General features: G+C 45.0%; 1 protein-coding gene across 1 annotated transcript in view; it reads left to right on the top strand.

Annotated features, from left to right (window-relative positions):
• Window positions 1–19,960, top strand: part of LOC141272142 (uncharacterized) — a 94,145-nt gene extending 74,185 nt beyond the window's left edge. Inside the window, exons 3-9 of the mRNA XM_073682507.1 lie at window positions 5,213–5,315; window positions 6,321–6,500; window positions 6,584–6,707; window positions 6,789–6,853; window positions 13,320–13,422; window positions 13,497–13,652; window positions 18,140–19,960. Of these exons, the coding sequence (XP_073538608.1) occupies window positions 5,213–5,315; window positions 6,321–6,500; window positions 6,584–6,707; window positions 6,789–6,853; window positions 13,320–13,422; window positions 13,497–13,652; window positions 18,140–19,632 (2,224 nt within the window). The 3' untranslated portion in view covers window positions 19,633–19,960. The remainder of the gene's footprint in view (window positions 1–5,212; window positions 5,316–6,320; window positions 6,501–6,583; window positions 6,708–6,788; window positions 6,854–13,319; window positions 13,423–13,496; window positions 13,653–18,139) is intronic.
• Window positions 19,961–27,220: the final 7,260 nt, after the last annotated feature.

Genomic DNA, 27,220 nt, shown 5'->3' with positions numbered 1-27,220 from the left:
CCGTGGGTACCTGTGTCCAGGCTTGAGGTGTACTCGGACCGGGGGAACCTGCAGGAGGCCGACGTCCTCTGGCCCACTGGACCACAGAGAGTGAGGGAACTGTGAGGTATCAAGAAGAGTGTGAGGTTGTATGGTCATCATCATGAGAGGGAAGGCTTTAAGAACACAGCGGTCTTCAGTCCCTTGTTCGGAATGAGGGTCCCGCAAAAGAAGCTCCATACCATGGTTTCCGAAGGTAATTGTTGCCTTCATCCGCTCTAAGAGATCGGCTCCCAACAGGTTGACAGGGCAAGTTTCAGAGACCAAGAATCTTGTGAGTACTCCGGTGAACGGTCCTGCAGACACAGGGACTGTGAGTGGAGAGGAAATATGTTGGCCTTCCACCCCAACACAGGTGAGGGTATCCGGTGATAGGGATACAGAAGGAGGGAGCTGTGCAGAGGAAATGACAGATGTGGCCGCTCCAGTGTCCACCAGGAACTCCAGTGGTTGATGGTCCACCTGTAAAGTGACAGTCCCACAGGTGGCCGTGAGATGCGTAGCCGGGAAAGTGGACACTGGTTGACCGAGCCGTCATTGGCGTGGATGAGATGGTTCACGGGGAGGTCCATGGTTGTGTGGACCGTCACGGAACGACCGGTCATGGTACTGTCTGCGGGTTGGACAGTCTCTGAGGATGTGGTCAAGGCTACCACACTCCCAACACAACATTCGTCCTTCAGAATTACGAGATTGTCTTCTGTTTCTAGATGGTCCCTTGTCATTTCTTCTGTCTTATTTTCTATATGTGGGAGGAGTATCATCACCTGTGCCTTTAACCATTACCCACTTGATTCCATGTTGGTTGCCAAGGGTGGGTAGCTTTCTTGAGCTTGATATAGCATGGCAGGTGCGGCTTTCTTCTTTGGCTTAGTATCTTTTTCCATTTTTAGCATTGATTTTTGCAAAGCTTTAACGAAGTCCACCGCGTCGTTGAAAGAACAAGAACGAATCTCGGGCCGTACTCTCAGGACTTCATCTCTGAGAGCGTCTTGTAGGCCATCTACTAGGGCCTGAACCAACAGGGCGGCCTGCGTCTTGACGTGAGGACTGTATCCGAGATCCTCAAAATGCATGCTGAGTCTTGCAGCATATCTTTCCACAGATTCATCAGGGTCTTGCTGAACATCTTGTACAGACCCAGCTTGATCTGACAAGCGATTCTGAGCCCAGGCTTTTAACTGTTTCATGTATTCTAGGCCGGATTCATACGTACTAAGGGGTCCTGCTTTTGTGGAATCCATGGCCTTTTGAAAGCTCTCCGTTTTCGGCTAAGTGAGCCTGGCAATCTGCAGCCAGAGTAGAACCAGCAGCAAGGGCAATTTTACGAGCCAATCCTCCAGCATGGCTCATACAAGTGTTGGCAGGGTTGACTATGGCCCCCACCCGATGTGTAAGGATGTCACCATAGCCTATTGACAGAGTGACAGGGCGTCCTGATGGGTCTACTAGGTTCCGGGAGCGGCAGGGGTCCCAGACTTCTGAGGGGCTGGGGGGTGGTGCTCTTTCAGCAGTTGCTTGGAGCAAGGGCCGGAGTATGGGTCATGAATGTGGGGTGGAGGATGCCATAGGAGACGTATGGGGTAAAGGGGGGGGGCGCTGGAGTATCTTGAGCCCATCCCTCATCTGGCTCCGTATCGTCTTGAGTAACAGTATGTTGGCGGAGGGAGAGCAGCCTGGCCTGAAATTCTGGGGAGTTGAGGAGGATATCCCCAGGGTTATGGGCGACCCCCATGGGGAACAGAGGGAGCGCCTCAGCATCGTGGACTGGAGCAGAGGGTATCGCATTAGTTTCAGATGGGTGCTCTGGGACTGCGGGCTTTTCCACCCGTGCTGGCGGCTGGTAATAAGCACCGGACGGATCTAGTAGTGGATATAGGCCGGATTGGGGTTTCCCGGGCCTCCCACAACAAGTACAAGGTGTAGTAAGATGGCCGTTGGAGGGAGGAGTAGGAGTGGGAGTGGGATTGTTCTTGGGGGCAGGGAAAGGTGTAGTAAGAGGGCCATTGGAGGGAGGAGTTGGAGTGGGGGTGGGATTGTTCTTGGGGGCAGGCTGGGCATCGTGCCATGGGCGCCCCCCCCCCCCCCACAGACACAGCAGAACTTCGCCCAGGGCGGGTTCTGCTGTCAGCACATACGACACGTCCATCCTTCCGATGATTTAGCGTCGGCGCCATTATAGGGTGGTGGCTGAGGGCTCGGTGTAGTGACAGGCATCAACGGGGTTACGGCCAATTTAGGGTCACATAACAAATCACATTCTGCAGCTTTCATGTATCCGAACAAAGGCTCGGCATTCTCTGTTCCCCCCTGCACCATCTACTCTAAGATGTGTCTGAGCCTGGTGCAGGTGTCCTTCATCACTCAACTTCCCTTATTTTGTATAACGCATTCTTTCACACTGAAGGCTGAAGCTTGCCCGTACTGGGTAGTCTTATTATTTAATACAGATTCCTAACATTCTTAACAGCCTCCTTGCCTTCCCGTGACTCCACTAATTGGCTTAACTCCTACAGCAGCATTCCGCAACTTACGAGATCTTTCAAATTTGAATATACGCAACATTTTCTTATAGAATGCAATGATCTGTCGCGACTCAGATCACTGGTGCAGCCGACAGGTCGCCACCCGTCAGTGTAGAGTACTCCTCAATACACTGATAAGATAGAGAGTACACCTCAATCTATCCCTTCCCTAACCTTGAATGGCGACTTTACAGTACGACTCACCACGGCACCCTGACTGACAGCAGAACCCCTCCTTATGAGGTTTCTCTGTATAAGACGAAGAGTACACCTCAATTCGTCATGGATTCTATAAGACGAAGAGTACACCTCAATTCGTCATGGACCCTGACAGCAGACCACCTCCTTATGAGGTTTCTCTGCATAAGACGAAGAGTACACCTCAATTCGTCACAGATCCTGACAGCAGAACACCTCCTTATGAGGTTTCTCTGTATAAGACGAAGAGTACACCTCAATTCGTCACAGATTCTGACAGCAGAACACCTCCTTATGAGGTTTCTCTGTATAAGACGAAGAGTACACCTCAATTCGTCACAGATTCTGACAGCAGAACACCTCCTTATGAGGTTTCTCTGTATAAGACGAAGAGTACACCTCAATTCGTCACAGATTCTTTCTCCCTTACACTACAATTCAGGAATGCTTTGAAACCTCGATTATCAGTTACGGGAGGCAGCTATCTAAAGAGAGTTCAGTGACCGGAGGAGGAGGAGATGGTGTTCACACGAGCACGCGCAGGCATGCGACGTCACTCGTTTTAACACTTGCTGGTTCAGGACGTGGTGCGGGACGCCTGAGGTCTCACCACTCGACCGATCACCCACCCAGATCCAACCTGACAACCCAACAGGAACCGCTGCGGCTGACACACAGGCAAGTGAGACATATAAAATACATCTCAACTTACCGTGTTCGATGGAGGTTGATCAGGCCTCAAATTCAGCCACCGCGGTCACCACCAGGGAAATCAGCGATATGGGTCTGGGAGGGCGGCGTACCGCTAGCCACGCCGCACGTTGTCGGGGTCGTAGCGACATTCCACTCGTCCTCCAGTCACTCCAAATTAAGGCTATGAGCATGGGTCAACCATTCAAAGAATGAGTCAGACAACAAGCTGGTTCAAACTCAGAGCACGCTCAAAAGACTACTACAGACAACGTTCTCAGCAATGTTCTGTGTTTATTTTTTACATGCACAAACCTAAATACACTACATAATGGGAGGGGAAAGGGGTTGTCCGGAGCGGGGTAAGCCATGAAAGTCCAGTGTCTGACCACTCCTGATTGGTCCACATCTCCTTATCTCAGTCTCTGGGCAGATATTGCAGCCGTCAGCTTATAATCTTGTTTCGTTTCTCTGAAATAAGTCTTGGCAATACTGGAACTGTCTTAGTTTAAGTTTCGATTTGAGTAATACGTAGCAAGGAAAGCTTATTGTTATAAGACACAAAATGGTGGTTAGTACATTAGCAAAAAAGCGTATAAAAAGTTACAAAAGTATAAAAGTTACAAATATATATATTCTCTTTTACCCCGACAGACAGACCCTGCACTACACATGGGGGAGAGAGAGCGACAGACCCCGCACTACACATGGGGGAGATAGAGCGACAAACCCCGCACTACACATGGGGGAGAGAGAGCGACAGACCCTGCACTACACATGGAGGAGAGAGAGCGACAGACCCTGCACTACACATGGAGGAGAGAGAGCGACAGACCCTGCACTACACATGGGGGAGAGAGAGCGACAGACCCCGCACTACACATGGGGGAGAGAGAACGACAGACCCTGCACTACACATGGAGGAGAGAGAGCGACAGACCCTGCAGTACACATGGAGGAGAGAGAGCGACAGATCCCGCACTACACATGGAGGAGAGAGAGCGACAGACCCTGCACTACACATGGGAGATAGAGCGACAGACCCGCCACTACACATGGGGGAGAGAGAGCGACAGACCCTGCACTACACATGGAGGAGAGAGAGCGACAGACCCTGCACTACAGATGGGGGAGAGAGAGCGACAGACCCTGCACTACACATGGGGGAGAGAGAGCGACAGACCCCGCACTACACATGGGGGAGAGAGAGCGACAGACCCCGCACTATACATGGAGGAGAGAGAGCGACAGACCCTGCACTACACATGGAGGAGAGAGAGCGACAGACCCCGCACTACACATGGGGGAGAGAGAGCGACAGACCCCGCACTACACATGGAGGAGAGAGAGCGACAGACCCCGCACTACACATGGAGGAGAGAGAGCGACAGACCCTGCACTGTATATAGAGGAGAGAGCGACAGACCCCGCACTACACATGGGGGAGAGAGAGCGACAGACCCCGCACTACACATGGGGGAGAGAGAGCGACAGACCCCGTACTACACATGGGGGAGAGAGAGCGACAGACCCCGCACTACACATGGGGGAGAGAGAGCGACAGACCCCGCACTACACTTGGGGGAGAGAGCGACAGACCCTGCACTACACATGGGGGAGAGAGAGCGCGACAGACCCTGCACTACACATGGAGGAGAGAGAGCGACAGACCCTGCACTACACATGGAGGAGAGAGAGCGACAGACCCTGCACTACACATGGAGGAGCTGCCCTGACAACTTATTCATTTCCTCAAATAGATTTTTCCTGATTGACCCATCAAGGATGAATAAGGACAGAGACAAGATGGTGGAAAGGATAATAAACCTCACCCTGGAGATAATCTTCCATCTTACCGGAGAGGTGAGAGGTTGTGATGTCATCACATGACCTCATTATCTATGGGAATAACAGGTGATATGACCGGAGAGGTGAGAGGTTGTGATGTCATCACATGACATCATTATCTTTGAGAATAACAGGTGATATGACCAGAGAGGTGAGAGGTTGTGATGTCATCGCATGACATCATTATCTATGGGAATAACAGGTGATATGGCCGGAGAGGTGAGAGGTTGTGATGTCATCACATGACATCATTATCTATGGGAATAACAGGTGATATGACCGGAGAGGTGAGAGGTTGTGATGTCATCACATGACATCATTATCTATGGGAATAACAGGTGATATGACCGGAGAGGTGAGAGGTTCTGATGTCATCACATGACATCATTATCTATGGGAATAACAGGTGATAAGACCGGAGAGGTGAGAGGTTGTGATGTCATCACATGACATCATTATCTATGGGAATAACAGGTGATATGACCGGAGAGGTGAGAGGTTCTGATGTCATCACATGACATCATTATCTATGGGAATAACAGGTGATAAGACCGGAGAGGTGAGAGGTTGTGATGTCATCACATGACATCATTATCTATGGGAATAACAGGTGATATGACCGGAGAGGTGAGAGGTTCTGGTGTCATCACATGACATCATTATCTATGGGAATAACAGGTGATATGACCGGAGAGGTGAGAGGTTCTGATGTCATCACATGACAACATTATCTATGGGAATAACAGGTGATATGACCGGAGAGGTGAGAGGTTCTGATGTCATCACATGACATCATTATCTATGGGAATAACAGGTGATATGACCGGAGAGGTGAGATGTTGTGATGTCATCACATGACATCATTATCTATGGGAATAACAGGTGATATGACCGGAGAGGTGAGAGGTTCTGATGTCATCACATGACATCATTATCTATGGGAATAACAGGTGATATGACCGGAGAGGTGATGGACTCTGGAAATGTCTGTAGTGATATTATTAATGTCTCCACACTCAGGATTACACAGTAGTGAAGAAGACCTCTAGTGATCGCTGTCAGGCCCCTGTGTCTGAAGGACGGGGAGGAACCCTGAGCCCAATCCCGGGGCCTCCACCTCACCCCTGGATACATGAGGACATCAATGACCAGAAGATCCTAGAACTCACCAACAAGATGATTGAGCTGCTGACTGGAGAGGTGACACTGCTGGGAATGCTGGGACATTATACAGGACGGCACTTTGGGATTCTGGGTGATGGCGGTATCATTGTGTGTGTCAGGTTCCTATAAGGTGTCAGGATGTCACCGTCTATTTCTCCTTGGAGGAGTGGGAGTATCTAGAAGGACACAAGGATCGGTACAAGGAGGTGATGATGGAGGAGCACCGGCCCCACACATCACCAGGTAATAGACAGGACTAAATCCACACGGCCTATAATTCTCTGTATGTAATAATGATGTCAGTCCTGTCTGTGTCTCCTGCAGGTCTCTCCAGTAAGAGGACAACCCCAGAGAGATGTCCTGCTCCTCCTCCTGCACAGGACCATCAGGTAGATGGAGATCTCCCCTATGATGTGTAGACGGCTGTGACCTCCTTGTGTTCAGTCTTGTCTTCTCCTCCAGTATTAGATGTTTTATACTTGTGTAATGAGAGCGGTGGAGACGGCAGGATCACAGCTGACCATCAGGTCCTCTCCTGTCTTGAGCATCTTGCCTCAAACAGCAGTCTTAAGTATCTGTCAGGGGACGGGATTTTACCACCTGTTAGCAGTAGATTTGGCTAGTTCCCTGCTTTCTAAATTCTTTCAGACGAAAATACAACTGAAGATGTGAGTACCGGAGCTGCATGGGCAGAGGAGCAGTAATCGGCTCCCTACTCCCCGTGCAGTGGCATGATGATTTCACCTTATTTTGCTGCTGACCTCGCTGTAGCACTGCTGCAGAGGCGATGAAGATGGCAGAGAAGGTAATCGCTACATGGTCGTGTCGACGATTCATGGAACTTTTATTATAGATGGGGGTGGGGTAATAGCACAGTATTTGGGGGACAGTATGTAGAGTAGGGAAAAGTGCGAGACTGCCCCTCCCTCCAGGCTGCACTATGCGATGGCACTGTGTAGAAAGAGGACAGCGTGGAGTAGAGAGCGCAAGGTCACAGTATAGAGAGGGGCCCCAATATAGAGAGGTTGCTGCGTAAGGAGGGCCTAGTATAGAGAATGAGCAAAGTATAGCGAGGTGGCAGTGTGAGGACACAGTATAGAGAGAAGACAGTGGGAAGGGGGGCACTGAAGATTAAGGTTGTGTGGAGAGACACTGTACAAATAGAGAAAGTGGAGAGGGAAAAGCATGAAATGGGGACAGTGTGAAGGTTATAGTTAATATGGGCAACCAGTGTGAAAGTAATAGTTATTATTAGAAGTTATTATTATAACGCCATTTATTTCATGGCATTTTACATTTGAAAAGGGGTATACATAAAAAACAAGTACAATAATCTTGAACAAAACGAGTCAGCGACTGGTACAGGAGGAGAGAGGACCCTGCCCGCGAGGGCTCACAGTCTACAAGGGATGGGTGAGGATACAGTAGGTGAGGGTAGAGCTGGTCGTGCAGCGGTATGGTGGAGCGAGGACCCTGCCTGCGAGGGCTCACAGTCTACAAGGGACGGGTGAGGATACAGTAGGTAAGGGTAGAGCTGGTCGTGCAGCGGTATGGTGGAGCGAGGACCCTGCCCGCGAGGGCTCACAGTCTACAAGAGATGTGTGAGGATACAGTAGGTGAGGGTAGAGCTGGTCGTGCAGCGGTATGGTGGAGCGAGGACCCTGCCTGCAAGGGCTCACAGTCTACAAGGGATGGGTGAGGATACAGTAGGTGAGGGTAGAGCTGGTCGTGCAGCGGTATGGTGGAGTGGTGGTTAATGCATGTCGTAGGCTTGTCGGAAGAGGTAGGTCATAGTTCTTAAGAGTTTTCTGAGGCAGTTAAAGTTCATAAGGGGTCAGTGTGGTGGCGGTTATAGATCATACTGGAGGGATGGTGTGATATCGTTGTTCATAAAGGGACAGTGTGGAGGTTATGGTTTATAAGGTCGGACGGTGTGGCATAAGGGCCGACAGTGTGACTTATAGATCATTAGGGGGATTGTGTTGCATCATAAGGTGACATACTGTGGTGGTTATTGTTTATGAGAGCAAACGCTATTGCAGTTGTAATTCGTAAACGGGGACATTGTGGAGGTAATATTTTATAACAAAGGACAGTGTGGAGGGCATGTTTCATTAGAGAAACCGTGTTGGGGCATAATTTGTTCAGGGCGCACAGTGAGGCATTTATTCAAGGGCACAGCACGGGCAGATATTTTTATTCAGATAAGACGTTACATATACAGTACCTGGGTAACAATGTTTTTGTGATACTGACTGACTCTAATCAGTGGTGTAGTTCCTAAATGGTCCGCAGTCTGATGATGGCTGGCAACAACAACTCCCAGCATCTATTTACCATTGTTACGGACATACTAGGAGATGTAGCTTCATGCTATACAAATATATAGTATATGGCGAGGGCTGACCTGACATTGCAATTTCACTGTAGTAAGCTTGGTTCTCCATTCATGCATTCATGTACTGATTGTGGTTCTTTTGATGTATTCATGTACTGATGATTGTTTTATTGCTGTATTCCTGTACTGATGGTGGTTCTAGAGCTGTAGTTATGTATTGACGGTGTTCTGGTGCTGTACTCGGGTACTGCTGTATTTATGTATTAATGATGTTCTGGTGCTGTACTCGGGTACTGATGGTTCTGGTGCTTTATTCATGTACTGATAGTAGTTCATGTAGTCAGGGTGGCTTTGATGCTGTATTCGTGTACTGATTATGATTCTAGTGATGTATTGCTGATGGTATTGGCGATGTATTCACATACTGATGATGGTTGTGGTGATGTATTCCTGTACTGATGGTGATTATGGTGCTGTGTTCATGTGCTAATGTTGGTTGTGGTGATGTATTGATAGATTTATAGTGGTTTTGGTGATATAGTCATAAGCTGATGATGGTATTGGTGATGTGTTAATGTATTGATGGTAGTTCTGGTGATGTATTCATGTACTGATAGTGGTTCTGGTAATGTATTCATGGATTTATGGAGGTTATGGTTATGTATTCATGTACTGATGGTGATTCTTGTGATGTATTTATGTACTGATGATGGTTCTGGTGCAGTATTTCTTCATAGAAGACCATGAATTGTCATATATACTGCAATATTTTGGAGTATTTCAGTATAAATTATTTATTATGCTTTGCTAATATAGCACCCTCATATTCCACAGTGCTTTACAGACATTATCATCATCATCACTGTCCCCCTGTATGTCTTTAGAGGGTGGGAGGAAACCTGGGTACCCGGAGAAAACCCACGCAAATACAGGGAGAACATACAAATCCCATGTAGATGTTATCCTTGGTGGAATTTGAACCCAGGACCCCAGCTGCAAAGTAATAGTGCTAACCACTGAGCCACATAAGTGATCAATCACAGTTCAAGTCCCCTAAGGTGACTAAATAATAATGAATAAACACCATAAAAGCAAAGCCCATAAACAATGATGGCATTGCGTATATTCACTGCAGGTCTATATTGCACTGTGGAAAGGGGTGCCATTTCATTTTTCACTTCAAGCAGCAGGAAAGCTAGAATCGGCCCTGCTAACCATGGACATCAGATGTCTGGATGTCTGGATCTTACCACCATTTTCTGACTATGGAGATGGCTGAATGTAATAAGGGGATGGCAGGTTGGATTTACAGTGGGGAAAATAAGTATTTGATACAATGCCAATTGTGCAAGTTTTCCCACCTACAAAGAATGGAGAGGTGACGGGTCTGCCATTTTTATCGTATGTACACTTCAACTGTGAAAGACATAATCTAAAAATAAAAAATATTTAATTTGCATTTTATGGCATGAAATAAGTATTTGATACAATAGAAAAACAGAACTTAATATTTGGTCCAGAAACCTTTGTTTGCAATTACAGACGTCAGACGTTTCCTGTAGTTCTTGTTTGCACACACTGCAGCAGGGATTTTGGCCCACTCCTCCATACAGATCTTCTCCAGATTTATCAGGTTTCGGGGCTGTTGCTGGGCAACATTGAGTTTCAGCTCCCTCCCAAAATTTTCTATTGGGTTCAGGTCTGAAGACTGGGTAGGCCACGCTAGGACCTTCCAATGCTTCTTATGGGGCCACTCCTTAGTTGTCCTGGTTGTGTTTCTGGTCATTGTCATGCTGGAAGACCCAGCCATGACCAATCTTCAATGCTTTTACTGAGAGAAGGAGGTTGTTGGCCAAAATCTCGCAATACACGACCCCATCCATCCTCCTTTCAATACATTGCAGTCTTCCTGTCCCCTTTGCAGAAAATCACCCCAAAAGTATTTTTCCTCCACCATGCTTCACAGTTAGGATGGTGTTCTTGGGGTTGTACTCGTCCTTATTGTTCCTTCAAACACGGCGAGTGGAGTTGATACCAAAAAGTTCTTTTTTGGTTTCATCTGATTACATGACCTTCTCCCATGCCTCCTCTGGATCATACAAAAGGTCACTGGAAAACTTCAAATGGGCCTGGACATGTGCTGGCTTGAGCAGGGGGAATTTGCGTGCCCTGCAGGATTTTAATCCATGACGGCGTAATGTGTTACTAACGGTAATATTTGAGACTGTGGTCCCAGCTCTCTTCAGATCATTGACCAGGTCTTCCCATGTAGTTCTGGGCTGATTCCTGACTTTTCTCAAAATCCTCCTTATCCCATGAGGTGTGATCTTGCAGACCTCTCTAGATCTCTAGACCTGGGAAGACTGACAGTCCTCTTGTGTTTCTTCCATTTTCAAATAATTGTGCCAACAGTTGTTGCCTTCTCACTAAACTGCTTGCCTATTGTCCTGTAGCCCATCCCAGCCTTGTGCAGGTATACAATTTTGTCCCTGGTGTCCTTAGACAGCTCTTTGGTCTTGGCCAAGGTGGAGATGTTGGAGTGTGATTGATTGTGTGGACAGGTGTCTTTTATATAACGAGTTCAAACAGTTGCAGGTAATACATGTAATGAGTGCGAAGTAGGATGGCTTCTTAAAGAAAAACTAACAAGTCTGTGAGAGCCAGAATTCTTGTGGTTGGTCGGTGATCAAATACTTATTTCATGCAATAAAATACAATTTAGTTATGTAAAAATCATACAATGTGATTTTCTGGTTTTTCCTTTTTAGATTCTGTCTCTCACAGGTGAAGTGACCTACGATAATAATTACGGACCTCTCCAATCTTTGTAGGTGGGAAAACTTGCAAAATCGGCAGAGAATCAAATACTTATTTTCCCCGCTGTATATCTATCTGATCCTTATTTTCTGCAAGACAAATGACGCGCCCCCAGGGCTGTGGGGTACTCTGCAGCCGGGCCTCTGTCTGCTGGGGGATATCACGGTGGCTGGCCCCGGTCCGTGACCCAGGGCGGTCAGTGCAAAAGGGGGATATTTTTAGAAAGTTCGTGAAGCCACCTGTGGTGTCTGGTGAGGATCACCAGCACTGCAACAGTCCTCTGAGGCAGATGTTAGGGCAGCTTGTGATGGGACGGCTCCCGACAGGTGGAGCAGGCCTCAGGGCAGTGAAGTGAGAGCGTGGGTTGCGCTGGGTGTTGTAGTGCAGGGGGAACAATGGCGCCGATGAAATAATGGACGGAGGCGGTACAGTGCAGTCATCCGAGATTTTACTCACAATTTTTCAGACAGTTCCACTGGTGCACTGTACAGGTGAAGACCTCCCACGTCGCGCTGCGTTCATCGGGTAGGGGTTCAATCCTTCCTCAGGCAACTTGGGAGTACCTGGCAGAACCCCACTTTCTCGTGTTCCTATTCTGACCGTCTTCACGCTGGGTCTTTCTCCCTCCTGCTCTGCGCTTCCCACTCTCAATCCTGTTCGGGTGCTCTGAAGTCCCTCCTGTCCGTCGGAGTTACACAGACTTGCTTGACCCTCCTGGGGACTAGAATGCGGCCACGATCCCTCTGTCTTCTGGCAGATGCGGGGCGTACGGGTGCCGTCCTGCACGCGCCATACCCCCTGGGATCTTTTCTTAGTACGGAGCCTACTCCCTGCTCCCCTCCTGGGCCTCCTGACTTGGCCCTAATTGTGGAGCAGATCCCCTAATGAGACTCCGCTCCCAGACTGTTCTTCTGAACTGTCCTGAGCTGTTCTTCTGAACTGCTCCCTAGAACTAGCTACACTGTTCTGCCACCTAAGATGGCTCCCCTATTTTATACTCCTACCTAAGTGCTCCCTCTAACTACTTCCTCCATTCACACCCACTACTGGTTCCCCCTACCTTTGGGTTCCCCCCACTCCAGCCAGGGTCTGGGCTCAGCAGCTGCGCTCTGCATCTTGCCCTTCCAGCCGGCCTGGAGCAGTGTAGTGTTGGATGCAGGTGTTGGGGTTCCGGGCAGCACTCCCTCCTTACCTGAGAGAAGGAGACACCACACCTCTGGGTGAGGTGCAGTACCTCTGTGGCGACTGAACCCTCAGGGGCGCCACATAAACAAGAAGCGCCTCTTGAGATCTCTCTCAACTGACAAAACCTTTGCCGAATACACGTGTATGAGGTTTCTGAGGTTCTCACTGAGCCATCATCTAATACTTATGTCCAGCATCTAGACCTGCCGCTGTGTCTCAAGGCAATTACTACTGTCACATCGTGTTTAGTCGTGATGCTGATTACTGATCTTTTCTGCTCATTGTAAATTATTCCCAGTGACTTCTCCAATCGTAGAGAAGTTCCTTGTAGACGGCTGTGACCTCCTTGTGTTCAGTCTTGTCTTCTCCTCCAGTATTAGATGTTTTATACTTGTGTAATGAGAGCGGTGGAGACGGCAGGATCACAGCTGATCACAGACATGGCCGGATCTTCTCACCATTATTCCCAGGGACTTCTCCAATCATCGGGGACTTTTACAATATTTGTTTTGCAGCTTTTGGATCCGGATAAAGATCTGAACAATATTAATGCTCCAGAGAGAAATGTGAGGGGCGATCAGCGGTGTAAAGAGGGGACCCCTACAGATAACCGCCCAGGTGAGTGGTGACCGTAGGAAAAGAAGAGAAGTCACAGATTCTTTTCATTCTCCAAATAAAACAATTTTTTTCAGCTGTCAGATTTTTTCAAGAGGAAGGACCATGTCAAGTAGAAGAAGCTGCAGTAGCAGGGGCATCTAAGAAACGGAAGAAGTGCCAAATTGGTCTCTGTAAAGGAAATAAGACAAGTGATTTCTGCGAGAAGTGCCACAAAGCTGTCTGTGGAAAATGTACAAGAAAAGTTCAAATTTTGTGTATAAAATGTCTTTAGATAGAAAGATAATGTGAAATAAGAAGGTTATTAAAATTGAATTCCAGTTTGGAAGTTTTTAGTGTATTTGCTATGAGGGGTCAAAATGACCCTTCCCCGCTATTCTAGGCAAGTCAGATTTTTAGTAGTTTTAGTGTGAACCCCTTCATCCAAAATACTGTTATATGTGATGTCACAGGACTTACATTTATAATATGGATGATGTCAGGAAAATATTAATGTCAGGGACAGATTAAAAGAATATTAGCCCTTCTCCCATGCCCTCTCCTGTAATGTTTGTCCAGCGATGACAATCATACTGTGTCTTCCTGCAAATTATCCCCCACAGCCAAAAGACTTGAGATAGATTGACACCTTCTCCCAAGCAATGAGTTTGGAGGAAAGAGGAAATGGTTCGTTAAGTTCAAAGACACTCATAAACAATTTCTGGCCACCAGCCATAGCCAGATCGGCTCCGATATTAGATATGAAATAGTATGAGTTCCATACACCCGGCAATAACGAGACCCAAATGGGTAGTGACCAAATCAGCCCAGGAATGTGTAGGTAGTTTTCCAGGGCTGTAACCAAAATCAGGGAGCTGTAGCGGAAAAACACCAGAATAGCAGACTGCAGCTATGTGAAGTGTGATATCAAAATAAAGATAAAATCATAAGGGAAAAAATGGCGTAGTCTGCAAACTTCTGCGATCAACGGGCGATGAGTTATCGCAGAAGTTAGCGTTTGTAATAAAAATGTACAGGCTGGAGACCGGCCCACATGATGTCACCACAAGGGGCGTGTGGCCAGATCTCCCCTTAGGTATAAAAGAATCTATGGAGAAGACAGGAGCACTCATTGCCAGGGGGAAATAAGAATTATAAGCAACAGGTCCTGTTCAATAACAGCATAATCTGGAGAGCCCCTCCTCCAACTATATTGAATCGTCTCCACGATCGTATAGTGTAAGTAAGCTATCTTCTTTTTTTTTTACCCTGTTTATTTTATGTAACTGCGTATGTATTTTAATGTCCCCTTTGTAACATCCTTGTATATATTTTTCCTAAACACTGCCTCCCTTTTGGATTAAATATAAAATATAATAGTTCTGTTTCTTTTGTTCTGTAATCGTTCCCTTCCCCGAAGCCATATACAGTTATATGAAAAAGTTTGGGCACCCCTATTAATCTTAAGCTTAATGTTTTATAAAAATTGGTGTTTTTGCAACAGCTATTTCAGTTTGATATATGTAATAACTGTTGGACACAGTAATGTTTCTGCCTTGAAATGAGGTTTATTGTACTAACAGAAAATGTGCAATCTGCATTCAAACAAAATTTGACAGGTGCATAAGTATGGGCACCTCACCAGAAAAGTGACATTAATATTTAGTAGATCCTCCTTTTGCAAAAATAACAGCCTCTAGTCGCTTCCTGTAGCTTTTAATGAGTTCCTGGATCCTGGATGAAGGTATTTTTGACCATTCCTCTTTACAAAACAATTCCAGTTCAGTTAAGTTTGATGGTCGCCGAGCATGGACAGCCCTCTTCAAATGATCCCACAGATGTTCAATGATATTCAGGTCTGGGGACTGGGATGGCCATTCCAGAACATTGTAATTGTTCCTCTGCATGAATGCCTGAGTAGATTTGGAGCGGTGTTTTGGATCATTGTCTTGCTGAAAGATCCATCCCCTGCGTAACTTCAACTTTATCACTGATTCTTGAACATTATTGTCAAGAATCTGCTAATACTGAGTGGAATCCATGCATCCCTCAACTTTAACAAGATTCCCGGTGCCGGCATTGGCCACACAGCCCCAAAGCACGATGGAAGCTCCACCAAATTTTACTGTGGGTAGCAAGTGTTTTTCTTGGAATGCTGTGTTTTTTTTCCCGCCATGCATAACGCCTTTTTGTATGACCAAACAACTCAATCTTGGTTTCATCAGTCCACAGGACCTTCTTCCAAAATGAAATTGGCTTCTCCAAATGTGCTTTTGCATACCTCAGCCGACTCTGTTTGTGGCGTGCTTGCAGAAACGGCTTCTTTTGCATCACTCTCCCATACAGCTTCTCCTTGTGCAAAGTGCATTGTATAGTTTACCGATGCACAGTGACACCATCTGCAGCAAGTTGATGCTGCAGCTCTCTGGAGGTGGTCTGAGGATTGTCCTTGACTGATCTCACCATTCTTCTTCTCTGCCTTTCTGATGTTTTTCTTGGCCTGCCACTTCTGGCCTTAACAAGAACTGTCCCTGTGTTCTTCCATTTCCTTACTATGTTCCTCACAGTGGAAACTGACAGGTTAAATCTCTGAGACAGCTTTTTGTATCCTTCCCCTGAACAACTATGTTGAATAATCTTTGTTTTCAGATCATTTGACAGTTGTTTTGAGGAGCCCATGATGCCACTCTTCAGAGGAGATTCAAACAGGAGAACAACTTGCAAGTGGCCACTTTAAGTAGCTTTTCTCATGATTGCATATACCTAGCTATGAAGTTCAAAGCTCAATGAGGTTACAAAACCAAAAAAAGTGCTTTAGTACGTCAGTAAAAAGTAGGTAGGAGTATTTAAAACAAGAAAATGATAAGGGTACCCATACTTATGCACCTGTCAAATTTTGTTTGAATGCAGATTGCACATTTTCTGTTAGTACAATAAACCTCATTTCAAGGCAGAAACATTACTGTGTCCAACAGTTATTACATATATCAAACTGAAATAGCTGTTGCAAAAACACCAATTTTTATAAAACATTAAGCTTAAGATTAATAGGGGTGCCCAAACTTTTTCATATAACTGTACGCTACCAAAACGCAGGCCTGTATTATATTTCAAACTCGGCCGGTGGTGGCAGAGAGTATTAATAATTGGGCTATCGTGAAGCTGACAGTGACCGTATGGAGGGCGTTAAACACGGATTCCAGTCTGTGGAACCCAGGGTGTTGCGCCATACGCTCACTGGTCGCTTACCGATACCTACGCAGAGAGTAGTCTGGATCGCGTGCTCGCGACTCCGGACGAAATACGGACAGCGTGACGGCACTGTGAGATATTGCGTGATCTCCCCGGTGTCGTCCCTCTGTGTGTGTTGGAAATTCCTGACAAATTGGTGGCAGCGGTGGGATATTGTAGGATCCTGCCGGTGTCATCCTGACAGATGATAATATACAGCGGGAGATGAATTATACTTATGTGAGCGGCCGATTTCTTCATCATCTGATGTCAGTTCTGATGAAGGAAAAGTATTTTTAAAATTTTGGGGCTAAGAAACCAATAAGCTTAGAGAATACAAAACATGGAGACATAAAGCCTATTAACAGGAGAGGATGGGAGATTACAGCTCTGAGTGTCAGTAATGCTGCTCACCAGGGACTCGGAGGAGGAGACCTAGAGGTAGACCGTCATTAGCACGTAACCACATCATTAGCGTGAAAGATAAGTATCACCTCTTAAAGGGGACCTGTGACCAGTTTTTGCTCCTCTTTTTATTCCTGATGCTCCCCTAAGTATTAATATTAATTTAGCTTTCTAAATCCGCCATACGGTTTCAGAGACTCCGCCCACACCCCTGATTGGCAGGTTCCTGTGTACACTGTCAGTAAGCTGCCAATCAGTGGTGGGGTCAAAAGTTACACAGATTAGCTTAACTGCCTGTCACAACAACACCTAGTCACCTAATGATAATCTCCTGCTGATAAAACACTGATTGTATTGAAACTACAGCAAGTTGCTGAGAAAGTGACACATCACTACAATCAGGGTCTCTGCCACTACATTACGCTACTCTTAGATTAAATAGTAAAATCCTGATGACAGATTCACTTTAAACAACTGTATAATTAACAAGTTTCTATTTTTGTTGCTGCAAGACGGTAAGATAACGAGAATTGCAAATGTATTTAGTTTTTTTTATAAGTTACTATTTTTGCTTTAAAGAAATTAAAAAAAATCACTTTTTTTTTTTAACTTTTTAATTTTTCTGTAGCCAGGGAAAACGGATTATTTTTTTTTGATCTACAAACTGTAATTTTCACTGAAACCTGACTATTTGATAACTTTTTTTTCTTTGTAGGGAACAACAGAAAACTGCAGTTCTGGCATTGTTTTTTGTATTATTTTCATTCTCTGTGCATGATAAAGCGATATGATTATAGTACCGTTTAATATGATTAAAGTGATACCTTATTTATTGTGTTTTTTTTTAATGTTTTACTACTTTTACATAAGAAAATCACTTAAAAAAAAAAATATTTAGAGAGCCATAACCATTTCATTTTTCCAGGGCTTGTTTTTTTTCCATAATGATTTGTATTTTTACTAACATTTTAGGGTCTATGTATCTTTCTGATCATTTTTTTTATGTGAGGCAGAATTAATAATTCTTCTAAAGAATATAAATATTGATTTTAATGTTCTATTATTTCGCAATAATAAACAATCTTTTTTTTTTTTTTTTGGGCAGACGACTGTACTAAGAGCTCAGACGGACGTGTATCTTCAGAATTTAAAGCAGATAATCGTAGCATTACATTTCATACCTATGAAGAGCATGCCCTTATCTCAGATATATCCTCAGACCTTCACATGCAAGATCTGTCATCTGATCCTTTTCAACAAGTTCTATCTCCTGATTCATCAGAGAATGTTAAACAAAAAAAAAGTCACAGAAAAGGTGTTCAACATCAAAGAACTCACACAGGCGAGAAGCCGTACTCATGTTCAGAATGTGGGAAATGTTTTACTTGGCAATCACGGCTTGTTACACATCTAAAATCCCACTCAGGGGAGAAGCCGTATTCATGTTCAGAATGTGGGAAATGTTTTACGCAGAAATCAAAGCTTGTTGCACATCTAAAAACACACACAGGGGTGAAGCCGTACTCATGTTCAGAATGTGGGAAATGTTTTACTTGGAATTCACAAGTTGTTGCACATCTAAAAACTCACACAGGGGAGAAGCCGTACTCCTGTTCAGAATGTGGGAAATGTTTTACTTGGAAATCAAAGCTTGTTGTACATCTAAAAACTCACAAAGGGGAGAAGCCGTATTCTTGTTCAGAATGTGGAAAATGCTTTACTCAGAAATCAGATCTTGCAAGACATCATAGAATTCACACAGGAGAGCCATTTTTATGTTCAGAATGTGGAAGATGTTTTACTTGGAAATCGCAGTTTCATGCTCATCTAAAAAATCACAGAGGGGAGAAGCCATATCCATGTTCAGAATGTGAGAAATGTTTTAATTGGAAATCACATCTTCTTGTACACCTAAAATCTCACACAGGGGAGAAGCCATTTTCATGTTCAGAATGTGGGAAATGTTTTACTCAGAAATCAGGTCTTGCTAGACATCAAATAATTCACACAGGGGAGAAGCCGTTTTCATGTACTGTATGTGGGAAGTGTTTTAACGAAGGGTCACTTTTAAATGCACATCAAAGAACTCACACAGGGAAAACATTTTCATGTCTAGAATGTGGAAAATGCTTCATGCTGAAATCAAATCTTTTTAAACATCAAAAAACTCACATCATGGAGAAGCCATTCTCATGTTCAGAATGTGGGAAATGCTTTGCCAAAAAATCAGTTCTCGCTAGACATGAAATAATTCACACAATAGAGAGGCCTTTCTCATGTACTCTGTGTGGAAAATGCTTTAAACAAAAGTCAGTTCTGATTGTGCATCAAAGAACTCATAAAGAAAAAACATTTCCATGTCCGCAATGTGGGAAATGTTTTAGTCACAAATCAAATCTTTTTAAACATCAAAAAAATCACACCGGTGAGAAGCCATTCTCATGTTCAGAATGTGGGAAATGCTTTGCCAAAAAATCAGTTCTTATCAGACATCAAATAATTCACACAGGGGAGAAGCCATTTACATGTTCAGATTGTGGGAAGTGTTTTACACAAAAATCAATTCTTGTTAGACATCAGAGAATTCACATAAGGTAGATGCAAGTTTTTTAATGCTTTCATTGAGAAAAGGTACGAGAAATAATACAATAGTCACTTTCACGGTAAAGTTTGATGTCATAAAAGAGAAATTATGGTTAAGAAATTTATGAAGTTGCCAATAAACATCTGTTATTCAAAAAGCAAACGGAATCCAGATAACATCGATATATCAACCCAATGCACAGAATATTATACATTACTATAATTATCCTAAAACTTGTCACCAATCAATAAAAAGCTTTTGCTTTAAAAATGTATATGCTTATATATGTTTTGTCTTTGTCATGTCCTATTGATGGTACGATATTGCCTTAGAACACAGGGAGCAGAGAGAGAGAGAGCTGGTTGGAATCTTGTGAATAAATATACGACTTTGTGAAATTTTTTAGTACACTTTTCTGTTTTTGAAAATGATGTATTTTAGCCACTGCATAATCAGGGGCAGGCTGGCCCAGGGGAGGCAGAGGGACATATGCCCCCCTGGGCTGGTCTCCTAGCTGCAACTTAGGACCGCTCAGCCATGCATTAATTTGGCAGACACTATTCTTCCTAAAATTGTCTGCTACTCCTTACTTTTTACACTGAAGAAGGTCACATTTGACTGAAACATTTGTGCTTATGTACTACCCTCTCTTCATTCAATTTGCAAGAAATCATTGAGGCTCTTGAGTGTCATATTCTTCTTTATAAGTTATAGCTGAGACCTGGCTGTCACTGCCAGGAACAGTGCCTTCACCGCCCCTGGCCATATCACCCCCTAAATACCACGATCAATAGCAATCACATCATTTAGAAGACTGGGATAGAGAGGGGGCTCCCTCTACCATGCGATCGGCACCCTGCGTGATGTCATCGCAAGAGCCCCGATCATTTCCATGGCAACCCGAGGTCTTCATGACAGCTATGGCAAGTCTGTTAGACCATGCCAGGAGCCAGAGCGTATCTAAGGAGGAGGGGCAGGCAGGGCATCTACCCCAGACGAAGCCAGCAAGGGGGTGCCATCGGGCCGCCTAATGTGGCGGTCCAATGTGTCTTCCCCAGCGGCTGCGTTTTTCTGCCCCCCCCTGGACTGGGAGTCGGAAGTGCTCTGAGCCAGCTGTTCACTGCGCGCCAGCTCTCAATGAACAATTGTACTCGTGTCAAAAGACGAGAGTACAATTGAAGCTCTGGCTGTCGGGTTAGTGCGATGTCAGCAGCGTGATCAGTTGATGTGATCACGCTGCTGACATCACTTGCCGTCCCTGCAGAGGCATGCATTGGATTCAGTGTAACGTGGGAGTATTTAGGATGGGTGTATTTTGTGTGGGAGGAGATTTAGTGTCTGTGGTGAGGTTTAGTTTAGTGTGGGGGAAATTTAGTGTAATGGGGGAAGATTTGAGGACACAGTTTGGGAAGCAAGTAAGGGACAGGTGTAGACACAATATGGGGAGCGGGAGAAATTTGAAGGCGATGTATGAGAAGCAAGGTGGGAGATGGAGGGCATGAGGAAACAGTATGAGGGGATGGGTGCAGATATAATATGGTGAGTGGGGGGATGGTGAGGACACAGTATGGTGAGTGGAGGAATGGTGCGGACACAGTATGGTGAGTGGGGGATGGTGCTGACACAGTATGGTGAGTGGGGGATGGTGCTGACACAGTATGGTGAGTGGGGATGGTGCGGACACAGTATGAGGAGCGAAGGGGGATTGTATGAAAGGGGATGGGTGCAGACACAGTATGGTGAGTGAGGACACAGAATGGGGAGGATGGGTGCGAACTCAGTATGAGGAATGATGGGGGAATGTACAGTACAGACCAAAAGTTTGGACACACCTTCTCATTTAAAGATTTTTCTGTATTTTCATGACTATGAAAATTGTACATTCACACTGAAGGCATCAAAACTATGAATTACCACATGTGGAATTATATACTTAACAAAAAAGTGAGAAACAACTGAAAATATGTCTTATATTCTAGGTTCTTCAAAGTAGCCACCTTTTGCTTTGATGACTGCTTTGCACACTCTTGGTATTCTCTTGATGAGCTTCAAGAGGTAGTCTCCGGAAATGGTCTTCCAACAATCTTGAAGGAGTTCCCAGAGATGCTTAGCACTTGTTGGCCCTTTTGCCTTCACTCTGCGGTCCAGCTCACCCCAAACCATCTCGATTGGGTTCAGGTCTGGTGACTGTGGAGGCCAGGTCATCTGGCGTAGCACCCCATCACTCTCCTTCTTGGTCAAATAGCCCTTACACAGCCTGGAGGTGTGTTTGGGGTCATTGTCCTGTTGAAAAATAAATGATGGTCCAACTAAATGCAAACCGGATGGAATAGTATGCTGCTGCAAGATGCTGTGGTAGCCATGCTGGTTCAGTATGCCTTCAATTTTGAATAAATCCCCAACAGTGTCACCAGCAAAGCACCATCACACCTCCTCCTCCATGCTTCACGGTGGGAACCAAGCATGTAGAGTCCATCCGTTCGCCTTTTCTGCGTCACACAAAGACACCGTGGATGGAACTAAAGATCTCAAATTTGGACTCATCAGACCAAAGCACAGATTTCCACTGGTTTAATGTCCATTCCTTGTGTTCTTTAGCCCAAACTTGTCTCTTCTGCTTGTTGCCTGTCCTTAGCAGTGGTTTCCTAGCAGCTATTTTACCATGAAGGCCTGCTGCACAAAGTCTCCTCTTAACAGTTGTTGAAGAGATGTGTCTGCTGCTAGAACTCTGTGTGGCATTGACCTGGTCTCTAATCTGAGCTGCTGTTAACCTGCGATTTCTGAGGCTGGTGACTCGGATAAACTTATCCTCAGTAGCAGAGGTGACTCTTGATCTTCCTTTCCTGGGGCGGTCCTCATGTGAGCCAGTTTCTTTAAAGCGCTTGATGGTTTTTGCAACTGCACTTGGGGACACTTTCAAAGTATTCCCAATTTTTCGGACTGACTGACCTTCATTTCTTAAAGTAATGATGGCCACTCATTTTTCTTTACTTAGCTGCTTTTTTCTTGCCATAATACAAATTCTAATATTCTATTCAGTAGGACTATCAGCTGTGTATCCACCTGACTTCTGCACAACACAACTGATGGTCCCAACCCCATTTATAAGGCAAGAAATCCCACTTATTAAACCTGACAGGGCACACCTGTGAAGTGAAAACCATTTCCGGTGACTACCTCTTGAAGTTCATCAAGAGAATGCCAAGAGTGTGCAAAGCAGTCATCAAAGCAAAAGGTGGCTACTTTGAAGAAACTAGAATATAAGACATATTTTCAGTTGTTTCACACTTTTTTTGTTAAGTATATAATTCCACATGTGTTAATTCATAGTTTTGATGCCTTCAGTGTGAATGTACAATTTTCATAGTCATGAAAATACAGAAAAATCTTTAAATGAGAAGGTGTGTCCAAACTTTTGGTCTATACTGTATGAGGATACAGACACAGGTTGGTGCAGACACAGTATGGTGAGTGGGGGATGGGTGCGGATACAGTATGGGTAGCGAGAGCAAAAATGTTTGTGGAGACAGTATGGGGAGTGAGGATGATGGGATGTGTTCAGACGGTATGAGGAGCAAAGGTGATGGGTTGCGTGCAGACATAGTATGGAGAGCAAGGGTGATGGGATGGGTGCAGACACAGTATGAGAATCGGGGGGATGTGTGAGGAGGCAGTATGGAGAGTGAGGGGGCGTAAATATATGAGGAGAAAGTATGATTAGCAAGGGTTATGTGAGAGGAGATAGTATGAGGAGGGAGGGGGAAATGTGAGATTACTGCAGGTAATAGTGTGAGGAGAAAGTATGTGGGGATAAAAGTGTGAGTGGGCACAGAATAGATACTGAGTAATATGGGAGAACAGTGTAAGGGCACAGCCAGGAGGGGACAGTATGCCAAGAAGGGGGAGTGTGATGAGTGGGCACAGTATAGAGACTGGGCCCTATAAGGAAGACACAGTGTGAGAGGACAGTGTGAAGAGGGGGCCAATATGGAAAGGAGGAGGCAGTGTGGAGAGCATGTACCTTAAGAGGGACAGTGTGTGGGTCATATTTTGTGCAGGGAATATAGTGAGGGGCAATTATTCAGGGGATCAGCGTAGAGCAGATATTTTTATTGAGGAGCATAATAATGACACTGCTATAAGGGCATCGTGTCAGGATGTGACTGGAGAAGATGGAAGTCTGCAGAGACGAGCTGTGGATGAGAAAAGTCATCATGGAGACTGGACAAGATGGAGAAGAAAAGAAAGAGAACGACTCCAATCAGCGACGTTATCTATCAGGTACCTCGGTGTAAATTTTTTTTGTGATACTGACTAAATCTCATGTTTTATTTTTGTTAGGAGCATTAAAGGGGTTGTCCAAGTGTGTATTATGAGTCTGCAGTAGTGATGAGCGACGATGCTCGTTTAACCCTTTCACCAAGAATGCCTGGGTGCTTAGTATTTTCGGTGTGCTCGTATGTTATCTTTGAGTCCCTGTGTCTGCATGATTTATGGCTGTTACACAGCCTCAACCCATGCAGGGATTGCCTGTTTGTTAGGGAACCCTCACATGTGTTCAGGCTGTGTAACCGCCATAAATCATGCAGACGCAGAGACTCGAACATAATATATGAGCACGCCAAAGATACTCTGTAAGCACCCGAGCGTGCTCGGTTAAATTATTAAACGAGCCCGCTTGCTCATCACTAGTCTGCAGTCAATCTACAGTTGTGCTCAAAAGTTTACATACCCCGGCAGAATTTTTACTTTCTTGACCTTGTTTCAGAGAATATGAATGATAATAAAACTTTTTCTCCACTCATGGTTATTGGTTGAGTGAAGCCATTTATTGTCAAACTACTGTGTTTTCTCTTTTTAAATCTTAATGACAACCAAAAAAATCCAAATGACCCTGATCAAAAGTTCACATACCCTGGTGATTTTGGCCTGATAACATGCTCAGAATTTGACACAAATGGGTTTGAATGGCTACTAAAGGTAACATCCTCACCTGTGACTTGTTTGCTTGTAATCAGTGTGTGTGCATAAAAGCTGAGTGAGTTTCTGGGATCCAGACAGACTCTTGCATCTTTCATCCAGCCACTGATGTTTCTGGATTGTGAGTCATGGGGAAAGCAAAAGAATTGTCAACGGATGTAGCTGAACTGTGTAACACAGGAAAGGGATACAAAAAGATATCCAAGGAATTGATAATGCCAGTCAGCAGCGTTCAAACTGTGATTAACAAATGGAAAATCAGGGGCTCTGTAAAAACCAAACCATGGTCAGGTTGACCAACAAAAATGTCGGCCACAACTGCCAGGAAAATTGTTCGGGATGCAAAGAAAAATAACATCAGCTGAAATTCAGGACTCTCTGAAAACTAGCGGTGTGGCTGTTTCAAGATGCACAATAAGGAGAAGAAAAATGGGCTGCATGGTCGAGTCACCATAAGAAAGCCATTACTGCGCAAATGCCACAAAGTATCTTGTTTACAATACGCCAAACAGCACAGAGACAAACCTCAAAATTTCTGGAACAATGTAATTTGGAGTGATGAGACCAAAATTGAACTTTTTGGCCACAACCATAAACGCTACATTTGGAGAGAGGTGGAAGTTGAAGAAAATGGTCCATGACAAGGCTCCAACCTGTAAAGCTGATCTGGCAACAGCAATAAGAGAAAGTTGGAGCCAGATTGATGAAGATTACTGTTTGTCACTCATTAAGTCCATGCCTCTGAGACTGCAAGCTGTTATTAAAGCCAGATGTGGTGCAACAAAATACTAGTGATGTATTGGAGTGTTCTTTTGTGTGTTTGTTTTTCATGATTCCATAATTTTTTCCTCAGAATTGAGCGATTCGATTATTTTTTCCCTCTGCTTGGTCTGAAAAAAATTACCCTTACAGAGTACCACATTTTTAATCTTGATTTCTTTTAGTGTTTCTTAAAGCCCTAAAGTTGCCATTTGAAATGACTTTAGTTTTGTGCCATGTCTGTGATCTACTTTTTTTTCAACAACATTAAACAACTGAATGAACATCCTCCGAGCCCGGTGATTCCATAATTTTTGCCAGGGCTTGTACTACAGACTCTGTCTATGGGCGGAACATTATATTATAGACTCTGCCTATAGGGGGATTATACTACAGACTCTGCCTATGGGGGGGGTTATATTATAGACTCTGGCTATGGGGGGGGGGGGATTATACTACAGACTCTGCCTATGGGGGGATTATACTACAGACTCTGCTTATGGGGGGATTATGCTACAGACTCTGCCTATGGGGGGGGGATTATACTACAGACTCTGCCTAAGGGGGGATTATACTACAGACTCTGCCTATGGGGGGATAATACTACAGACTCTGCCTATGAGGGGATTATACTGCAGACTCTACCTATGGGGGGGGGGGATAAATGTGATCCCAAATGTTATGTAAAATATTCCCAACAAAAGCTTCAACCCAATCCACAAAATAAGTCCCCATTCAGGTCCATCATCTGTTATCAGAAATATAGGGGCTTCCACATTACTGGTAGCACAAAGGCTGTGCCTAATCCACATTTGAGCGTCCACATGTTTGGCATTTCTGTAGAGTTGAGAGCCCGTCTAATTTAAGGGTTATGACAAAGTCACTGGCAGGGTGCCGGAAGGGAGATATGTGTCACTGAGGCTGTTAGACTCAGTGATGTAAAAACATGGAAGCTTCTCCTGCACATTAAGTGCAGAGAGGGTTAACGGTCCAGGTTTACAAGGGAATTTTTTTAGTGGATGACGAAGTGCAGGGCGGGACGTCATCCACCCTATCTCCAATCCAGTTAGTGGTCTGGGCTTTAAATAGCCAGCCTTGACACACATGTGCTGTGCTGAACAGTGGGAGCTTAATCGTGAGTGGCCAAAACTTGGCCGATATATACACTGCTCCAAAAAATAAAGGGAACACTCAAATAACACATCCTAGATCTGAATGAATGAAATATTCTCATTGAATACTTTGTTCTGTACAAAGTTGAGTGTGCTGACAACAAAATCACACAAAAATCATCAATGGAAATCAAATGTATTAACCAATGGAAGTCTGGTTTTTGAGTCACTCCAAAATTAAAGTGGAAAAACACACTACAGGCTGATCCAACTTTGATGTAATGTCCTTAAAACAAGTCAAAATGAGTCTCAGTATTGTGTGTGGCCTCCACGTGCCTGTATGACCTCCCTACAACGCCTGGGCATGCTCCTGATGAGGTTGCAGATGGTCTCCTGTGGGATCTTCTCCCAGACCTGGACTAAAGCATCCACCAACTCCTGGACAGTCTGTGGTGCAACGTGACGTTGGTGGATGGAGTGAGACATGATGTCCCAGATGTGCTCAATTGGATTCAGGTCTGGGGAACGGACGGCCAGTCCATAGCTTCAATGCCTTCATCTTGCAGGAACTGCTGACACACTCAAGCCACACGAGGTCTGGCATTGTCCTGCATTAGGAGGAACCCAGGGCCAACCGCACCAGCATATGATCTCACAAGCGGTCTGAGGATCTCATCTTGGTACCTAATGACAGTCAGGATACCCCTGGCGAGCACATGGAGGGCTGTGCGGCCCTCCAAAGAAATGCCAC

The sequence above is a fragment of the Phyllobates terribilis genome, unplaced genomic scaffold (assembly GCF_046119375.1).
Source record: "Phyllobates terribilis strain yellow unplaced genomic scaffold, ASM4611937v1 Scaffold_1__5_contigs__length_1240528914, whole genome shotgun sequence".
NCBI lineage: Eukaryota > Metazoa > Chordata > Amphibia > Anura > Dendrobatidae > Phyllobates > Phyllobates terribilis.
This window is presented reverse-complemented; position numbering and strand designations above follow the sequence as displayed.